Source organism: Vanrija albida (assembly GCF_041260175.1).
Source record: "Vanrija albida strain AlHP1 chromosome Unknown contig_3, whole genome shotgun sequence".
NCBI lineage: Eukaryota > Fungi > Basidiomycota > Tremellomycetes > Trichosporonales > Trichosporonaceae > Vanrija > Vanrija albida.
This window is the reverse complement of record NW_027191422.1, coordinates 3,278,884-3,297,196: the sequence shown is the minus strand read 5'-3', so window position 1 is coordinate 3,297,196 and position 18,313 is coordinate 3,278,884. Positions and strand designations below refer to the sequence as shown.

At 65.8% G+C, this 18,313-nt stretch overlaps 7 protein-coding genes across 7 annotated transcripts; 3 read left to right on the top strand and 4 right to left on the bottom strand.

Annotated features, from left to right (window-relative positions):
• Position 1: 1 nt before the first annotated feature.
• CDC36 (transcriptional regulator) lies at positions 2-1,845 on the top strand (the record flags this gene model as incomplete). Its single annotated transcript, XM_069353123.1, has 5 exons — positions 2-17; positions 113-391; positions 554-849; positions 897-1,243; positions 1,281-1,845. The coding sequence occupies 5 exons, from the start codon at positions 2-4 to the stop codon at positions 1,843-1,845; spliced, it is 1,503 nt and encodes a 500-aa protein (XP_069210541.1).
• Positions 1,846-2,174: 329 nt separating this feature from the next.
• Q8F55_004613 (uncharacterized protein) lies at positions 2,175-3,261 on the bottom strand (the record flags this gene model as incomplete). Its single annotated transcript, XM_069353122.1, has 2 exons — positions 2,175-2,528; positions 2,566-3,261. 2 exons carry the CDS (start codon positions 3,259-3,261, stop codon positions 2,175-2,177), a joined length of 1,050 nt encoding a protein of 349 aa, XP_069210540.1.
• A 947-nt stretch (positions 3,262-4,208) lies between these two features.
• Positions 4,209-4,895, top strand: Q8F55_004612 (uncharacterized protein; the record flags this gene model as incomplete). The annotated part of the gene is made up of 2 exons (XM_069353121.1): positions 4,209-4,363; positions 4,496-4,895. The coding sequence occupies 2 exons, from the start codon at positions 4,209-4,211 to the stop codon at positions 4,893-4,895; spliced, it is 555 nt and encodes a 184-aa protein (XP_069210539.1).
• Positions 4,896-5,128: 233 nt separating this feature from the next.
• FRP1_1 (ferric-chelate reductase Frp1) lies at positions 5,129-7,016 on the bottom strand (the record flags this gene model as incomplete). The annotated part of the gene is made up of 2 exons (XM_069353120.1): positions 5,129-6,493; positions 6,534-7,016. 2 exons carry the CDS (start codon positions 7,014-7,016, stop codon positions 5,129-5,131), a joined length of 1,848 nt encoding a protein of 615 aa, XP_069210538.1.
• A 980-nt stretch (positions 7,017-7,996) lies between these two features.
• Positions 7,997-11,270, bottom strand: SQS1 (squalene synthetase-like protein; the record flags this gene model as incomplete). The annotated part of the gene is made up of 7 exons (XM_069353119.1): positions 7,997-8,042; positions 8,097-8,147; positions 8,203-8,460; positions 8,495-9,321; positions 9,355-10,637; positions 10,671-10,988; positions 11,021-11,270. 7 exons carry the CDS (start codon positions 11,268-11,270, stop codon positions 7,997-7,999), a joined length of 3,033 nt encoding a protein of 1,010 aa, XP_069210537.1.
• Positions 11,271-11,601: 331 nt separating this feature from the next.
• Q8F55_004609 (uncharacterized protein) lies at positions 11,602-14,476 on the bottom strand (the record flags this gene model as incomplete). Its single annotated transcript, XM_069353118.1, has 3 exons — positions 11,602-13,092; positions 13,131-13,866; positions 13,905-14,476. 3 exons carry the CDS (start codon positions 14,474-14,476, stop codon positions 11,602-11,604), a joined length of 2,799 nt encoding a protein of 932 aa, XP_069210536.1.
• A 1,645-nt stretch (positions 14,477-16,121) lies between these two features.
• Positions 16,122-17,955, top strand: Q8F55_004608 (uncharacterized protein; the record flags this gene model as incomplete). Its single annotated transcript, XM_069353117.1, has 6 exons — positions 16,122-16,250; positions 16,476-16,593; positions 16,780-16,931; positions 16,968-17,246; positions 17,292-17,516; positions 17,692-17,955. The coding sequence occupies 6 exons, from the start codon at positions 16,122-16,124 to the stop codon at positions 17,953-17,955; spliced, it is 1,167 nt and encodes a 388-aa protein (XP_069210535.1).
• Positions 17,956-18,313: the final 358 nt, after the last annotated feature.

The following is an 18,313-nucleotide window of genomic DNA, read 5'->3' as shown; positions in this document are numbered from 1 at the left end:
CATGAACCGGCAAGGAGGTGAGGACGCCGCCCCAGCGCCCAGCCGGCCGAATCGCTGACGCTCGGTTCCTCGTTGCTTCTCATTGTTGTTTTCACTCGAACACTTCTCACAGCCCAACCACGCCAGACTTCGGCTCTCCCCGCCGGCTTCCGGTCATCGAGCGCAAGCGGACCCCAGCCATCGCAGCCCAGCGGCGCCAACGGCCTGTACTACGCCTCGGTGGGAAGCGGCGGCGCCGGCCAGCAGCCCGGACAGCAGCAGCAGCAACAGCAGCAGCAGCAGCAGCAGGGCCGCGGCGTCCTCGGACAACAGAGCTTACAGGGCGGCTTCCCTCCCTCCTCGGGCGCGCTGGGACGCGGCGGACCACCCGGATTCGGTGCCCGCGGAGCTGGTGCGTGCGCTGTGCGACGCTGGCATAGGAACGAGGCGCGCGCGTGATGAAGCACACAGCAGCACCAGTCACATGTGACGTGTGGGGTTGTGCTGCTCTGCCTCGTCGCGCCCGCCTCGTTCAGCTTCCGTTGTGCCGCAAGGCCGACCTAACCACGCGCAGATCCAAACAGCGACTTTCCCGCCCTCGGAGCATTGAACTCGAGCCTCGGCCAGCACGGCAGTGCATCGACGTACGCTGCCCAGGCTCAACCATCAGGCGGATCCAACCAGTCACTTCTGCAACAGCAGCTCTACCTGCACCAGCAGCAGTCTCAACAGCCTTTGGACTCGGCCCTGGCACCTCCACCACCGCCGGGTCTCTCGGGTCCTGCATCCTCATCCGCACAAGCCAACGGCAACCTGGGAAGCGAAGGGTTGAGAGACGACTTCCCTGCATTGGGAGACAAGGACGCAAGGGTGGGTAGGAGTGATGGAGCGAGTGGACAGGCGCTGACATTTGACAGTGGGTCGGCTTGCCCAAGCTAGCACCCCCAGGATCACCCGAGGCATCGCTAAACGGACCAAGCTCCTCACAGTCGACGTCGGCAACACCATCAACGAATCCTCCCCATCTGCAGTCTGGGGGTGGACCGCCCTCTACGTCCGACTCTTCATGGGCACGGCAGTCGCCCAGTCGGCCCAACGAACCGCTCGTTCGGCCCGTGCAGCAAATCATGTCGTCTCCAGTCGACAAGTGGGGACTCAAGGCACTGCTATACGAGATTCGCACCCAGATGGGCAAGGGCGACAGGAGTATGCTCATGTTTGGCGAGGACCTCGCAGACCTCGGTGTGGATGTGTCGTCGGCTGAGTGAGTGAGACGAGCGGGACAAGGCACTGATATCCAGCCCCCTCTACTCTACGTTTGTCACACCATGGGCAGAACCCGGCACCATGCTCCCGCCCCAGATCGAGGACATGTTCGTCATCCCAAGCTGCTACCACGTTGTGCCACCGCCAGTCGAGACCAAGCTGCCCAACTTCTCCGAGGAGACGCTCTTCTACATCTTCTACTCGGCACCTCAAGACGTTGTCCAACTCATGGCCGCCGAGGAGCTGTACAACCGCGGCTGGCGCTTCAAGACGGACCTCAGAGTCTGGCTGACGTCGGCTCACCTGTCGCAGATCGACCTGCACGCCGAGGGCAACCCAACAGCTGTGCGCGGGCCCTTCACCGTCTTCAACCCGGCTACGTGGGCGCGCCAGGACACTGCGCCCGACTTTACGGTCGACCTCGCCGCGCTTGAGGCTACGCGCCCTGCCCAGGCCATCATCGCGGCTGAGAAGGCCGCCCGCAAGGAGTCTGCCGTGCGCAGCCCCAACGGTGGTGGATCCAACAACTCGGGTCTGCTGAACGCCGTTATGGGCGGAGGGTCGAACCCCCAGCAGCAGTTCCAGCAGGCTGCGCACTAGGCCGCGGGCGAGCCGCGCGAGCCGCAGGCGCCGGCGTGCCGGTGATAAGAAGATGACGCAGGTCGTGGAGATAGTACCATGGCGGTGGCATCCGAGTTGCGAGCGATGCGATCGATGTGAACACACGTAGTATTATGAGCGGGGGGGCTATGAGCTACGAGCGCAGCGAGTAGCGGGAGTGGTGGGGGGAGCGAGAAGCGTGGGGCTGGAGCTGTGTGGCTGTTGTCGGAAGACGCTCGGGCGGCCCGAGCACATTGCGGCAACTGACAACCCGCTGTGTCATTGATAATGATGCATCGCGCACGGGCCACGGGCCACGGCCTGGGCCCCTACTCGTCCTCCTCTGTCAGCTCGCCCTTACCCCAGCGCCATGCGCGCCCGACGAGCTTTGCGCGGCCGTCGACGATGCTGCCCTCGATGGCGCCGCCGCGCAGGGAGAGCTGGTGAGCGTCGAGGGTGGCGGCGCGCGGGTCAGCGCCAGGGGGCAGGAGGGCGCGGACGCGCTCGGTGGCCGGCCCGTCGAGGAAGTAGGGTATGAGGGCGGTGTGCGCTGCGCCCGTGACTGGGTCCTCGTCGATGCCGATGTGGGGCGCGAAGACGCGCGTGTTGATGCGCACGGCGTTGGGGAGGGGCGACGCGCCTGCGAGCTGCGTGATCATCGTGAGCTGTGTTTCTCTGCGCGACTAGAGCGTCAGCGATCGGTCGCGGGGTCGCCCTCACCAGCGGCCGTGTGTCGACGCGCAGCGTGCTGATGTCGACCTCGGGCCTAACCTCGACAATGACGCCTGTCCCCGAGCCAAAGTCTGCCGCCGCGACCTGTATCACGTCGTCGGCCCTCACGCCAGCAGCAGCGGCGACCAGCGCGGCGATCTTGCTCGCGATCGCGTCGTCCGGCGGCGCCTGGGGCAGGGTGAGTGGAAAGTCGAGGGCGATGCGGGCGCCGGCCCCGCGCCGCCCCTCGACCGAGGCCGCGAGGCTCCCGCGCACCCGCGTGCGGAAGTGCACTGCGCCCGCTGTCCGGTGGATGTAGGAGAGGAGCGCGTGCCCCGCCGCCAGGGTGGCGTGCCCGCACATCGGGACCTCGACGCTCGGCGTGAAGAAGCGGATCTCGTACACCGGCTCGTCGGCCGCCAGGTCGAGCGGCACGACGAACGCCGTCTCGGCGAACCCAAAGTCGGCGGCCGTGGACACGTGCCACGCGTCGGTGTAGGCCGCGCTGCTGGCGCTGGGGGAGAGCACGACGACGGCGGCCTGGTTCCCCGAGTGGGGCGAGTGGGCGAACGCGTTGATCAGGTGGTAGGGGAGCGGCGCGCGGTGCGGCGTGTACAAGGCGGGAGCGGGGCCGGGGGCGGGGCCGGGGGCGGGCGGCGTCGTGCCCGGCGTCGAGGGGCCCGGCGTGGGGAGGGTGGTCGACATGCGGGGCGAGAGGTGAGGGGGCGCGGGTGGTGGGTGAGGTGGAGGATGAGAGACGGCGAGATGAGGTCAGTGGGGAGGGGAGGGCCGGCGCGCGGGCCGGACCTCGGACCTCGCCGCCGCGCCCTTATCGGATCGGGGAGTGCGGACTCAGCGCGACGGGCCTGCTGTCTGGCGTCTGGCCCACGCGTGGCCTGGTCTGGCGCTCGGCCGCTGCACATGCATGACCTGGCCGCACGCGGCACCCTACCCCGTGGCCTGCCCCGTGGCTATGGGGCCAGCGGCGCCGAGGTTGGTTTGGCGGGTCAAGCGGCGATGGGGTGATTGCTGCGCGTGCTGGATTTCGGTTTCCCGCTGGGGCCGCTAGTCGGCCGCTATGGCTGCTGCGCTGCAGACGACGACGACGGCGGCGGCGGCGGCCCTGCTGCTCCGATACGTGCTCGCCCTACAGTGCCTGCCTGCCTGCCTGCCTTTCTTATCTTGTCGCGTCGACGCCGCCTCGGCCTCGCCTTTCGGGACGCTGCTCGCTTCGCTTACTCTATGCGCCGACGAATCCCACCGCAATGTGGCAGCTGAGACAATCTGATGATGCAGGCTAGAATGCGTCAGGACGTGCCCGAGCAGAGCATCCCATTGCGGACATGACGCTGTCATGGGCACATGACACGCTGTCATGGGCATGTGGACACATGGCAGGCGAGGCCGGCGCTAGTCGCACCAGCTGTGGTTGCGGCAAAACACCCAGTCGTCGCCCACTGCGCCGACAGTGCAGTGCCTGGGTTTGTGGCACCAGTGTGGCTTCTCGGCTCGACGTCATGCGCACCTCCGCGCAGCTTGCGTCTCGTGCGCACGCCAGGCGATGGCTTGGGTCAGTCAGCTCGACAGCTCTAGTACATCTGCAGTGCACCTCGAAACAGCGCATCAGGCAACCCACTTCAAGACCCCCCCCCATGTCCTTCAACTGCTCGTACCCCAACAACCCGAACGCGACGGCCTGCGTGCAGCCGACGCTGGGCGCAAACAACACGGCGTACGTGCAGCTGCGCGACGACGAGATGGCGCGCGCCGGGCAGTGCCTGCTCGAGCACGGGGTCGTGTTCACGCAGTGCGTCACGTCCTCGCGCGAGCGACGGGCGGCGGCGAGCCGCGCCCGCCCCCGCCGCGGCGTCGGCCCACTCCCCCTCCTCGTCGCTGCCCTCGCCCTCCTCTCTGCCGCCACCGCAACCTCGTGCGCCAGCTTCGAGCCCGACCCCCGGGACGAGTGGGACTGGTACGCTGTCACGGCCAGCACGAGGGTCGGCGACTACCTGCGCTGCCCGTCGTGGTGTGGTGGGCCGACGAGGGAATCAGCGACGATCTCCCTCGAGTGGGAGGTCACGAACGGCACCGCGATACAGGTTACCGCCCGGCCCGCGGACATCGTGCGCGCCGTCGGCGGGCCGTACGCCGAGCGCGTTACCTCCCCCTGGGTCGACGGGCTCTTCGTCCTCAAAGGCTCAGTGTACCTCTCTACCTTTGCCTACGCCGTCCGCGTCCCCGGCTGGTTTGGCGAGTGTTCCGATGGGGCGAGGTATCGCGGCGCCGCGCTGGTGCCCGATGGCGAGGGGGTTGTGCTGCGGTGCGTCTACCAGGATTGAGCCGTCGCCACTGCCGTGGTCGTCGGCGACTAGCCCGTGGTGATGAAGACGACGGATGCGTCCTGCCAATCCCACCCCTCCACTCCAGTACCATATGTATCCATCTATGACCGTATGTACAAACACCCAACGAGGTCTCTTTCCCCGGCCTGCAAGCAGGCGATACTATACTGAGCGAGTGCAAATCTATAACCAGCGGCGACACAGCCACACCCCTACCCGCAGCCACACCCCTACCAGCCAAAGGTCTCAGAGGCGAACGTGACGGGGTTCTGGCCGCGGAGCACGGCGCCAGCCGCGTTGACCTTGCACACGGCGCGGCGGGTATCGAGGGCGAGGGAGGTGGGGCCACACACTGCGACGTGGACGCCGGCAGCGTCAACAGCCGACCCCTCAACGTCCTCGCGCAGGATGTGCTCGACGTGGCTGCGGCCGGTGTGGAAGCTGGCCACGGCGGCAGCGGCGGCGTTCAGGCCAGCCGCAGTGGCGTACTTGCTGGCCGAGGCGACCGTGTCCTTCTCATCGTCGTCCGAGCGCGACGCAGGCGAGTCGGCGTCCGGCTGGGGGTCCCGGTCGGCCGTGTGCGCCTTCTCCTCTGGCTCGCCCGACGCCTCGGAGCGCGTGACGTAAAAGTCGAGGGCGACGCGCACCGTCCCCGAGCCGGCAGCGAGCGCGTCGTTGAGCAGGGGCGCGATCCAGCGCGCGTGCCCCGCCTCGCGCAGGTTCCACACCAGGCGGACGTGGGACACGGCGCTCGCCCCCTCCCTGCCAGCCTTGACAATGGACAGGAGGTGGGCCAGCGCGAAGGTAACCCCCGTGCCGCCGGCCACAAGCAGCACCGAGTCGTAGTGGTTCATGTCGTGGCTGATGCCGTATGGCCCCTCGACGTACGTGTTGATTGTTGTGCTCACTTGGTCGGTGAGCTTGTTAACCAGGCGGCGGGTGAAGCCGGCCTGCGCGCGCAGGAGGAAGACGGCGTTGCCGCTCCCGTCCGGCACGTTGGCCATGGTGAACGGGTGCTGCTCGTAGCGCAGGCCAGCGACCTGGGGCATGGTGAGGAACGCGTGCTGGCCCGCGCTCCAGCGCAGGAGGGGCCGGTTGACCGTGACGCGGAGGACGTCGGTGTCGACGAGCTCGATGCTCGCGCTGTGCCGGAACCACAGCTTGTTGACGACTGCGAGGCGGGCAAAGCCGACGAAGCGGTCCAGGCCCCAGAGGAAGAGGCCCGGCCAAACCCAGTAGTTGTACGGTTCGTAGTGGTGGTACACTGCCACGAGGAACATGAGCACAAAGACGATGTGGATGAACAGGAACGCCTCGTACGCCACGCGGCGAATGACGGCAAACGAGGTGAAGAACACGACGAGGAGGCAGCACCCAGCGCTGATGCCCCACTTGACGACGTCAGAGTGGATGTTGTTGGTGCCCGGGAGCCCGCGGTGGATCCACGTGAACGCGTGCAGCGCGACGCTGAGCACGAGCACGCGCGCGGCGGTGCGGTGCAGAAAGTTGAGCTTCTCATAGCTAATCCCAGTGAGGTAGCTGAGCACGTTGTTGCGCGACGCGAGGCCGACGACGAGCGGGATCTGCGACATGGACTACGGCGTCAGCGAGCCCTGCGCAGGGCCAGCCACTCACGATCAGGCCCATCGGGTTGGCAATGTCGAGGGGGAGGTTGCCGAAGATGCTGCCCCAGAACCCGAAGCCGAGGCACACGCCGATGTAGGCGAGCGTCCAGAAGGCCTCGGCGACCGTCGTGCGCTGGTAGAGGTAGAGCGGGAGGACGCGCACGAACGCGAGGTTGTCGAGCGCCGCCTTGGCCGCGCGCGCGGCCGCCAGCCCCTTCCGCTTGCCGTGGGTGGGCGCGGTGCCGGCCGCGCGCGCGCGCGCCACGCGCCGCCGGATGACAAAGGCACGCACCAGGCCGAGCACGTACACTGCGAACAGGGCGAAGACGACGCCGGCGATAACGTACCACTTGTACACGGCCCCGTCCATCCTGTGCGCGGTGCGCTGGAGCTTTTGCGCCTTTGTGAGCGCCGTCGTGGTGGCCGCGGCCGCCGAGGCCGAGGGGGCGGTGCCGCTCGCGGCGGTGCCGTTCGCGCGGGCGTAGAGCGACATTTTGGGGGGAAGGAGTTGGCGGCTTGCGAGCCTGCAGCCAAGAGCTTTGGAGCACGAGGTGCGGTGGGTGCACTGGGGGGGGGGGGGGGTCGAGAGTGGGCACGCCGTGCTGAGGACGCGGACTGGGGGGCAAGACCCATCCCAGGCCACATTTATCATCTCGGCGACGGATGATTTTTCGCAGCCAGCCAGACACAGCGCCGCCCCGCCGCTGCCTCCACCCCCGTCGCGCCCTCGCGGCCGACGAGGAACCGCAGCGCAGGAACTGCCGCACCCCCGTCGTCGAGTGGACGCGCGGGCGGCGGGGGAGGCGGCGCAGGAACAGCAACTGTCGCCGGCAGCCACCAGCCCGTGCAACTCGCGCTCCACTATTCGTCGGCTGCGCAGGCTAAATCGGGGAATGCCAAGGGGCCAGAAACAGAAACGTGGGTGTTGGCCGACGGCGGCCAGCCACCCGCCTGGCACTACGTGGGCCAGTAACGTCGCGGTAATTGCCTTTCGGCCGCGCCCACTCGTTAGAATGCCCCTTTTTATCAGATAACTGGGCAGAGGAATGCGCTAGGGCCGTGCTGGGGATCTCCTCAGGCCCACGCCGACGGGCGGCGGGGCCGAACCGACGCACTGAAGGAAAGCACTCAATCGCAGCACGCGCTGAATCGTTCCCACGACCACTGTGTGCACAAGGTTTGTGGAGCGGTTTGGGGTGGGCAGGTAACACATCTCGCGCACGAGGTGCAGCCACCCCAGATCCCTCATTTATGTTATGGCGCCACACCAGCTTCATAAAGCTAACGCGGCAATCTACATCTACGTTTCACCGTTCACGGACGGAGGTCGGAGTGCACGCGCGATCCGCAGCTGCGACGACTGCGACGACTGCGACTGCGACTGCTGCTGCAGCACGGGGAGCGTTTCACGCATCACAATGCCACACGCGCGTGCGCCGGCGAGCTACACCCACTCCCAACACCCCACCCCATCTACGTGCCCAAACCCCGCTTGGTGTACTTGACCACCGCGACAATCCTTCGGCCGATGTCAGCGAGCTAAAAACAAACTCGGCACCACCAGTCCACTCACGGTGCGTCCAGTCCTCCACCTGTGCGGCCGATGAGCCCGCCCTCGCTCCATCTAAGCATGCGTTAGTTTGCCACTATCGGTGCCGTGCCGAGACGCCATCACTCACCCCATCTTCGACAGCAGCCGGTGGCCAATGTTGTCCTCGCCAATCTTGTCGGCTCCTTCGCCGACCAGCTCGCCCTCGCGCGCGCGCGTCGACGGACCGCCGCTCCGGGCCGCGCCGCCGGGCGCCTTGCGCCCGTCCTTGCTCTTGCGCGCATACAGCGCCTTGTAGAACGCGCCGCCGTTCTGCGAGCTGGCCGCGATGAGCCGCTCGAGCTTGTCCTCGTCGCGCAGACCAGACCGAACGAGCTTGATGAGCACGCTGCGGGTTAGCTCTGGCATGCAACACGGCTTACGGGAAACGCGCCAGCCCCTTTCCTCTCGACTTGGACTTGAGGTCGTAGCATTCGGCCAGCATGTGGACCTTCTTGCGCGCCTCCTTGTCCATTGGCGGCAGGGTGAGCGTCGTTTTTGTCGCGTCGGCCATAAACTCCGCCACCTGCGCATTGACCTGCTCGAGCGTCTGGGGAAGGAGCAGGGCACGGCCCTTGCGGCCATTGATCCGCGCCACGCCCCAGCCGTCGTCCTCGTCGGAGGTGATGTCGAACAGCTCGGCAACCTCTGCGGCCGAAGCAGGGATGAGATGCGCAGACATGGCCGCTGCGGCCTTGCCCTGCAGCTTTGATGCCTTCTTGCCCTTCTTTCCACCCTTATGTGCGCCAGGGTAGGGGTTGAGAAGTGCCTCAAGACGCGCAGCCTCGCGCGCGCGCTTTTTCTCGGCCTTCTTCTGTCTGTCGCGCTCCCACTGGTCGAGCAGTTGGGGCGGAACATGAGCGCCGTTCTTGTCCTTCTTTGCCGGGGCAATCGGCAGGTCACGGTCAAAGGATCCGTTGACAACCGCCTTGAAGATCTTGTTCCGGTCCTTGCGGCTAGACGACATGGCGCCGCCGTCGAGCGCGGCGTCCATGCTGTCGGCGAACCACGCCGCCTCGTCATCTTCCTCCCAGGCATTCTGACCCCTGTAGCGCTCGATCGCGGCGTCGTCGTCGCTACTGTCGTCGTCGCTAACGTCGTACGCCGCTTGCAGCTGGGCAAAGTCGTCGTCGTCGTCCCCATCATCATCCTCCTCCGAATCGTCGTCCTCGGAGCCAGAGTCGTAGAGATCGGCGTCCGCAAACACGGCCTGCGGTCAGCTCTACCCAAGTCACCCACTCACCTTGCCCTTGCCCTTGCCCTCCGAGCCCGACCACTCGTCATCGTCATGCTCCATGAGATCCATGACGTCGCGGTCGCCCTCGATCTGCACCATGCCAGCGATGAACCGCGTCAGGTCCTCGTCGTTGAGCTCGGGGTCGACCTCGTCCTCGAGGTCGGTGCTAGCCAGTGTTCTTCCAATTTTGCTAACCTCGTCGTCCACAATACCAAGGATACGTCGCGGCGGGGGCCCGTCGCTTCCCCAGTCGATGTCCGAGTCGTCGCGCGGTGCGAGCTCGGCGCCGCCACCGCTGCGCCGCCCGCTCTTCTGCTTGCGCTTGTTGCGTGCGCGCTTCTCGCGCTTGGCCGCCTTGCGGTCCTTGCGGTTGAGCGTGACCCGCGGGTCGACGTACACGTCGCGCAGCTCGAACGCGGTGGCAGGTGCACGGGAAGTAGAGGCCGATGCGACGGGGTCCGAGATGATCTTGGGGCGGAAGATGATGTCCTCGGCGGTGGAGGATTGCTTGGGGAGCGCAGGTCTTGTGCCCAGCGCGTGGGCAGTGGGGGCGTCGTACAGCGGCGCCGAGGGGCCGGCGCTGGTGCTGGGGTCGGCGCCCGTGTCGACAAAGAAGAGGGCGGCGTCGTCGACCGACGTGGGGCCGGCGTCGCCGCCCGTGTCGACGAAGAAGAGCGCGGCGTCGTCGATCTCGATGTCGGCGGGCGGCGAGTCGGAGACATACGCGGAGGAGTGCTCGTCGGCGTCCGAGTCGGCGTCGGAGTCACCGGCGAAGCGATCTGCGAGCGCGGTGAAGTCGTCGTGGTCGTCGCTGCCCTCGGCTTCGACGTCCTCGGCGTCGCTGTCCTCGGCTTCGACATCCTCGGCTTCGACATCCTCGGCCGCGACGTCGACGGCCTCCAGCACGACGACGTCCTCCTGCACGACGACATCCTCCAGCACCACGGTGTCGTCCTGGGCCTCCTCTAGCACCACGACGACTTCCTGCGCCTCCTCCAGCACCACGTCCTCCCGGGTCTCCTCCTCGGCGTCCACCGCGATCGGCTCGTCAGGCGCCTCCTCCTCCTCAACCGCCGGCACAACCGCCGCCTCAACCACCACGGTCTCCACGACCGCCAGCACCTCCTCGACGCTCTCCTCGTCCGCCGCGTCGCCATGCGCCGCAGCCACGGCCCTGTGCACCTCCCGCTCGCCCACACCGTCCAGCTCGACCTCGAGCTCGTCCGCCAGCCGGAGCATCTGCGGCGCGCTCGGGTCCGAGAGGGGGTACGTCTCGACGCGGAGCGTATCTGCCATCAGCGACACCCGAGAGGCCAACCCACCCCCGTCGCGGCGCACGACGTCGACCTCGCCGTCGCGGAACAGCTCGCCGGCCTTGACGAAGAGGGGCGCGCCGTGCCCGCCCCACAGGGTCGCGCCCGACGCGTCGGTGCGCGTCGGCGTCATCGTGCCCGGCGTGCGGCGGGCTCCCACAGCGCCGCGGTGGTACCCCAGCCCGCCGGTGGCCGGCGTGCGGCTCCCGCTCGGCGCGTCGGTGTCGGTCGCGTTCGGCGTGTGTTCGGCGCGCGGCCTGACCCCTCCCCCTCCCCCGCCCCGTCCACGCCCGCGCCCGCGCTCGCCGAACGGCTGCACCGCCATTTCTAATGTCAGCTAGCTCGGCCCAAGGACGCACGGTCAAAGCGCTTGTACCCCGCCGAATTGATGGCCGCGTAGTCGATCGTCATGTTGGTGTAGTCTGCGCTGAAGTGGCCCCCGCGGATGCCGCCGCCGCCGCGCCCGCCCCGGGCCCCTCCGCGACCACCCCCGCCGCGGGCCCCTCCGCCGCGCGCGCCGCCGCCGCGGCCGCCCCGCCCCCGGCCTCGCCCGCGGAAGGGGCTCGGGCTGGGCGTGTTGAGAAAGTCGCCGAACGCCTGTCGCGGCATTGTTGTAGTCGAAGCTTGGATGCGATGTGGTTGATGCCGATGCTGATGCTGATGCTGATGCTGAGATGAGTCGCGCAAGATGCAGTGATGTTGGAGATGACAGTGTTATCGAAGCCGAGCGCGCCGCGCGCCCGAAATCATCTCGTCGACGACCGCTGGTGGCAACAAACGTGACGCCGTTGCCGACGGAGATGGCCCCGACTCCGCCTTCGGATCCGTCGTCATCGTCTTCGAGTCTGCTCGTCGCGCCACACCCACACCCACCCCGACACACCCAAGATACATTATACCTGCATGTAGAAATACAGCAGTCAGATACAACCCGCGGCTACTACTGCGTCTGGTCCCACCACCCCTGCTGCCCGGGCCCGATCCCCTGGTCGCTCTTCGTGTCGCCTTGCCCGCTGCCTCCCCAGTCGTTCCACCCGTACCCGTACGTGTTCTCGTCAAACGGCGCAAACTGGTGCTGCGAGTCGTCGGCAAAGAGGTCACCCAGGTCGTAGTAGAACTGGTTCATGGCGTCCCAGATCGGCACGTCGGGAGGCGCCTGCGAGTCGTCGGCCACATTCGGAAGCGTGATAACCGCGTCGGGTGCGAGTACCGAGTCGGCCGTGACAGCCCCAGGTGCCAGGACGGGCACCGCTGGCTCTGACCGAGTGGAAGACTCGGACAGTGACATCTCTGAGACGGCAGGGAGCACTGAAACAACGTCGGCTGGCGTCTCGAGGCTGCCTCGTTGCGTCGACGGCGTGGTGAGCAGCGACGACGATTCGTCGCTCAGTGACTTGAGGATCTCGGCCTTGGTCCCCGTGCTGTCCGGCTTTGGCGTGCACCGCTGCAGGAGAATGTTGCTGATCTTTGTAAAAATCTCACGGTACTTTGCCGACAGCGGAATTGCGCGCCCAAATGTGTCAAACATGTCCTGGCATTGCGCGACGCGCGTGCGGATCTCGTCGTGCCACGCGGGGTCACTTGGTCCACTGTAACGACCCAGACCGAGCTCGACAATCGTCTCCCGCACAGCCGGATCGTTTGGCAGCATGGCCTTGGCCTCGGCAGTGCGCATCCGCGTGTCGTTTTCGCACAGAGAGCACAGCAGTCCGGTCGAGGCCACAAACAGGGCGATAACCTGAATGAGGTTGAACTGCACCCGGTTGTCCTGCCACATGTCCATGTACAGGTCGACCAGTCGGCCGGCGGCCTCGTACATGGCCCGGAGCGATGCGGGCGTCGTGATGGGGTCGAGGGGGCATGGGCGATACAACATCAACAACATTTGATGATAGTTGATGTTCCACCACAAGGCCGAGTTGATGGTCCGCGACTTGTCGTCGTCCTTGGGCATAGGGCTTTCGGCGATCCACTCGTCGACTTCAGTATGCAGGCTGTTGATAATAGCGCGTCGCTTCTCCTGGGGATAGCCGTTCTGCTCCCCCGTGACGCTGTACAGAGTCGTCAGGATCTTGCCCATGAGCATGCGCAGTCGGATGATATGTCGAGTGACGATCATCATGGGGATGCCGCGGCACTCGGGGTCGCCAGGGATATCAGATGGATACTCGATATCAATGTCGTGATCGGCCAGACTAAGGGGCTTGCTGAGCGTTGCAGCGACCACACGGTCGATGCTGTACCACGAGTAGAACAATCGCCGGCGCGATTCCAGCGCCTCGGTCGGGATGGCAGAGAACGAGTCACTCTTCCGGTGGAGGTTGAGTGCCGTAACGACGCGTCCTGCGAGGCCCACAACCTGCCACAGCGAGCATGCTGCCGGGTCATACATTGCAAAGAGGGCGAGGAGAAGCAGCGCACGGACGCAAAGCTGTTGCGTCAGCACCTTGACGAATGCAAACAACTTACGACATCCTCTCTTTCAACGGCTATTGACCGGTACTGCATTGCAGCCTGGAAGAGGGAGCGGCTTATGCCCTGCTCGACGTCGCCATAACGCTCTGCGCCAGTGGCTCCCAGAGCGAGGACCATGTAGATAATGAACTTCCGTCGGAGGTTGTAATGTTCTGGAGAGGCCTCTGCAGAGTCTTTGGACCCTCGCCGCATTGATCTGGCTGGATCCTTTGCAGCAGCCTCCTTTGCGGATAACTCGCCGTCTGGCTCGTGGCCGTACATTTCGTGGACGTAGGGCATGACGTCTTCCTTTTCGAGCAAGGGGTATGGCGGTTGGTTGAACTCGAAATAATGTTTGACTGCTGTCAGGGCCGCCTCGTAACTCAATATCTCGGTGACGACAGGTGTGAAGCTCAGCCTCCGAGGTGATCCAAGCCGACCCGATGATGCAACCGAGTACCCGTCGCTTCCAGCCTGCACGTCCGTGGGGTGCGCATTGACTTGGGAGAGGTAACCGACCGTTCCGTGGTATTTTAGTCCCAAGGCGTTCTCAGCGACCTTGCTGAAGTCGCCCAAGGCCATCCGCCCCAGATCGTTTCCGCCAAGCATCGGTGGTAGCGGTCCCCTCTCGGTGCCTGGAGGGTACTGTGGTGCTTGCCCAACCTCCTCCTCGAGCATCCTGGCCCGCTCCTCTGTTTCACGAAGTTTGATCAACAAGTCCTCGTTTGTAGCCTTCAGCTTGTGGACGTAGCTATCTGTAAGCGAACATCCCGTTCGGTTCCCACCCACCTGCTTGTAGCGACGCTCAGCTCAAACACGCAAGGCACGTCTGCTCGCAAACAGCTTGCGCAGCGCGGCCATGCGCCGTCACACTTTCGCTTGATGCGGTGGCAGCGTACGCATGCCTGTACGCTTCCCTTTGGCGGATGGATGAACACTGGGCCCTGCGTGTGATCTCCCGAGGGGTCCTCGTACTCGATATCCTGGCCGTCGAGGTCGAGGTCAGCGGGGGCCTTGTTGCGCCGACGCTTTCTTGTCGCCGTGGTGGGCGTGCCCTCGTGGGGTGACTTGCTTGCGGCGCTCTGTGCGGGGGACAGCTCGAGTGTTGGCCGTGCGAGGTCGCGCACGGCCGGCATGGACGACTGGGGCGTTGTACTGGTGGCGGCTGAAGTGGAGATGGCGTTTGTGCCGGTGCTCGTGCTCGAGGCGGCATTGGCGTTGGCCACCAGCCCTGGCCCTGGGTTGGGAGGGTAGTGAGCAGGGTGTGTCTCGTGGTAGCCCTGTGGATCCCAGGGGACGCGGGGTGCTGATGAACCAGAAGTCGACGCTGACGCTGACACTGGCGGCCCAGCATCCGGCATCAATGGCGGCGGTCGGCCCTGCCCTGCGTGGAGATGGGTGTGTGGCTGGGTAGAAGAGAGGTGCTGGTCGGGGTGGGCGGGTAGAGGAAGGCCGAGGACGCCGTGGTTGTGGGTCAATGGCGAGGGCTGGAGGCCGGGGTGCTGGAGATGGGGAGGAGGGATGGGGGCCGAGCTGTCCGCGTGTGGGTAGTGTCGCGGGTGAGCGTGGGCAAACGGCTGCTGCTGTGGTGGTGGTCCAGGTGGTGGTGGTTGCTGCTGCAGCTGTCCTTGGTGGTGAGGCTGGACCGGCATGTAGTGGACGGCCTGCTGTGGTGGAGGTTGGTGCAGGTGGGGGTGGGGGTGCTGCGCCTGCTGCAGCTGCTGATCATCATAGCGATAGCCATTGCTGGTGCTCGCAAACATTGCCTGTTGCTGCTGTTGCTGTTGCTGCGGCGGCTGTTGATGCAGCTGCTGGTGATCGGGGTAGGGGTTGCCGTTCATCATGATTATCGAAAGGCTGTGGTTGTCAAGGCGGCGCGTGTGTGCTTGCCCATCCGTTACGCGGCGCCGGTGTGCCCACTGTTGAATGTGCTGCTGTAGTCGAGTGAATGTGCAGAGTTGAGTTGGCGGCGACGGCCACGATGGCGACGAGGTGGGCAGTGGGCAGACGAGATGGGATTCGTGCGTGCTTTCGTTTGCCGAGCCGATGGGCGCGCGGCTGCAACGGCGAGAAGAGTGAATGAGCACGGCGGAAACGAGACGAGACGAGATCTCGAACTGTAACTGCCTGCTTGCTCTTGCTCTCTGGCTCTTGCTCGTCTCGGTGCGAGTCGGCCGCCGCCCAGCCAGCCCAGCCCAGCACAGCCCAGCGCTTGCCGGATGCAGTTTATCCCCCCTTGCCGCCGCCACCGCCGCCGCCGGGCGGGCACCCGCCTGCCTGCCTGCCTGGCCTGGCCTTGCCTTCGACGTGCGCCGCCGCAGTAGTCGGCGCTCGGCGTGGCGTTCGGCTTCAGCTCGAGATTGGGCGCGGCTGTCGGAGCGCCGGAGTTGGGTCTCGGTGCAACGCCGTGTCATGGCCGCCGCCGCCGCCCCGCCCGCCGTTGCGTTGGCCCGCGGCGGGCGGGCCGCCTCCTTCCTTCCTTACTTCTCCTTGTTGCTCATTTTTTGAATTTGCATCCAGGCCCACATGCCCATAGTAATTCCAACGTAATGGTCCCACATTCCGTAGCTTTTCCTTAACAATCCATTACAAAATGACACTGCATTAGAAGCAAGAACGACAACGGCGGCCACCCGGCGCCGAGCCAAGGGAAACAGTGCGGGCGAGCCAACCGGCGGAGTGTAGAGCGGTCCCTTGGCTTGACCCCGCCGTCGTCCATCCTGCCGTCCACTCCACCCACTCGACCCACCCCCCAACCCCACTCTCCACGCGAGTCGGGCCCGGTCCTCGCTCGGCTCTGGACGACGACATATCGGGTCTCCCCCGCTGACCCCCGCGCGCTGACCCCACTCACCACGGCCACTCACGGCCACTCCGTCTATCAGCAAGCCAGGCGTCATTGACACTCGACTCCCGACTCGTAGCCGAATCCTGACCCTACTAAACAACTCCACCCTCGGCCTCTTGCTTCACCTCTCCCCCTCCCGTCTACTTACACTACTCACAATGGAAGTGTCAAAGCCCCCACCCGCCACGCCACAGCGCTACCAGCCAAAGTATGCCGACGACGCCGTCGACGTGCTGCTCATCGGCCTCGGCTCCATCGGAACAGTCTACGCGTACCTCCTGGAAAGAGTGAGTGGGGAAGGCCGGTGTGGGTGGGTGGGCCAGATGCGAGTGAACGGGGCGAGGAAGGCGCGATGCCTTGCTTGCGCAGCAGGGCGGACACGCGAGCACGTCGTTACGGAGATGCGAGGAAGACGGGGAGGTGGAGGCAGTCATGGCAGGCGGTGGCGGCAGAGGGAAGGCGAGGAAGACGAGGGCAGCTCATTCTATCTCGGTCCCCAGCTAACATTCCAGTCCGGCAAGGTTCGCGTCACGGCCGTCGCGCGCTCAAACTACCCCCTCTACGCCGGCGACGGCGTCACGATCGACTCGCAGCGCTTCGGCACCATCACAAACTTCAAGCCCTACCGGGGTGAGTAGTGCCAAGCGCTGCTGCGCTCGGGCCCGCGAGACTTGTCCAATCCAAGCTGCTCTGGTGCAGCCCCACCGTATTTCGGTTGCGCGCAGCTGGTGATTTGGAAGACCTTGTCGGGGACGGCCCGACGCGCCCGCGACGCTCCGTTCTGGTGCCCCACTATTCGCACTACTGACGCCGCAGTGTTCAAGTCGCAGGCCGAGGCGCTCGCCGACGGCACAAGGTACGCGCTGTGCGTCGTCGCGACCAAGTGCCTGCCAGACATTACGCCGAACGCCAAGCTGCTCGAGGACAGCATCAAGTCGGGGCAGGTCGGCGCGTTTGTGCTCATCCAGGTGGGTGACTGTCCTGGTTCGAAGCTCACCCCCCAGAACGGCCTCCGCGTCGAGGAGGACCTCTACGCCGCCGCGTCCAGCACGCCCATCGTGTCGTGTATCGGCTGGATCGCGATCAACACGAACCCGTCGGGCGACGTGGTGACATGGAAGGGCGTGGAGAAGACGGGCACGGGGCTGTTCCCCGTCGCGACGGCCGACAAGCCGCACTCGGCGCAGCAGCAGGCCGCGATCGACCTCTGGGTCAACCTCCTGCAGGCGGGCGAGGGCAATGTCGTGCTGACCGACAACATTGACAGCATGCGGTATGGCAAGGTGGGTAGGCGCGGCCCGGGCGAGGGCGAAGCTGACGCTGGATAGAACGTGTGGACCGCCACCTGGGCTGGCATGCAGGGTCTCATCCGGACCCCCGCGGCCTGCTTTGAGCCCCTGGGCGAGGCGCACCACGCGCAGATCAAGAAGTACATGCGTGAGATCCAGACGCTCGGGTGGAAGACGGGCCTTCTGCACGAGGGCATGGTGCTGCAGCCCATGGGGCTCAAGGTCGAGTCGATCGACCAGCTCATCGACTTTGACTTTAGCCGGGTGAGTCAAAGGCGTGATAATAGCAGGCGGGCGAGGTTGGCGAGGTAGTACTGCGGCGTCGCGGCGCTGGCGCATCGTCGCTGCCGCCAGATGTTCCGGCAGCTCCGCCACAAAGCGCCTCACGCCTTGCCCCCACCACCACCCGCCACCGCACGCCACTAACGCCCGTGCGCAGTTTGTCACAGAGGCCGGGCGCACGACGGCCGTGGCGCACAAGTGGTCGCTGCTGCTCGACGTTGAGAACAACCGGCCGTTCGAGGTCGAGGTCATCTTTGGGTCGATGGTGCGCCTCGCGCGCGAGCACGGCATCGAGACGCCGCTCATTGATTTCGTCTACACGCTGCTGAGCGGGCTGCAGGCGAGCATTGTAAAGTCGCGCACGGCGGCAGCATCTGACGCGCCAGCGGTGGACAGCAAGCCCGTCAAGGACTTTCCGTAGCATGCGTAGCAGGATGTGAGGGGTGGTTTGGGTGGTTTGGTCGCGTGCGTGTGCCCCGGGGCTTGGGCGCACTGGACGCATTCGGGCAGCGTGCTAGCGCGTCGGGTAGGGCTGGGCGAGCCGTGGCCGGGGGGTGGGTGGGTGCCAGGCCGAGTCCGAGTCCGAGTTGTGGGGGGCTCGGTGCAGGCCGGCGCAGCATGCATGAGCGGCGGCAGCGCCGACCAGCGTGCATGGCGAGACGAGCGACGACAGTGGTGCATGCAGCAGCAGCAGCCGCAAAAGTCCCCACCCACCCGTCGTGGTGTTTGTTTGGCCCTGCCACGGCGGCGGCGTTGCAGGGAAGGGAAGCGTCAAGCGT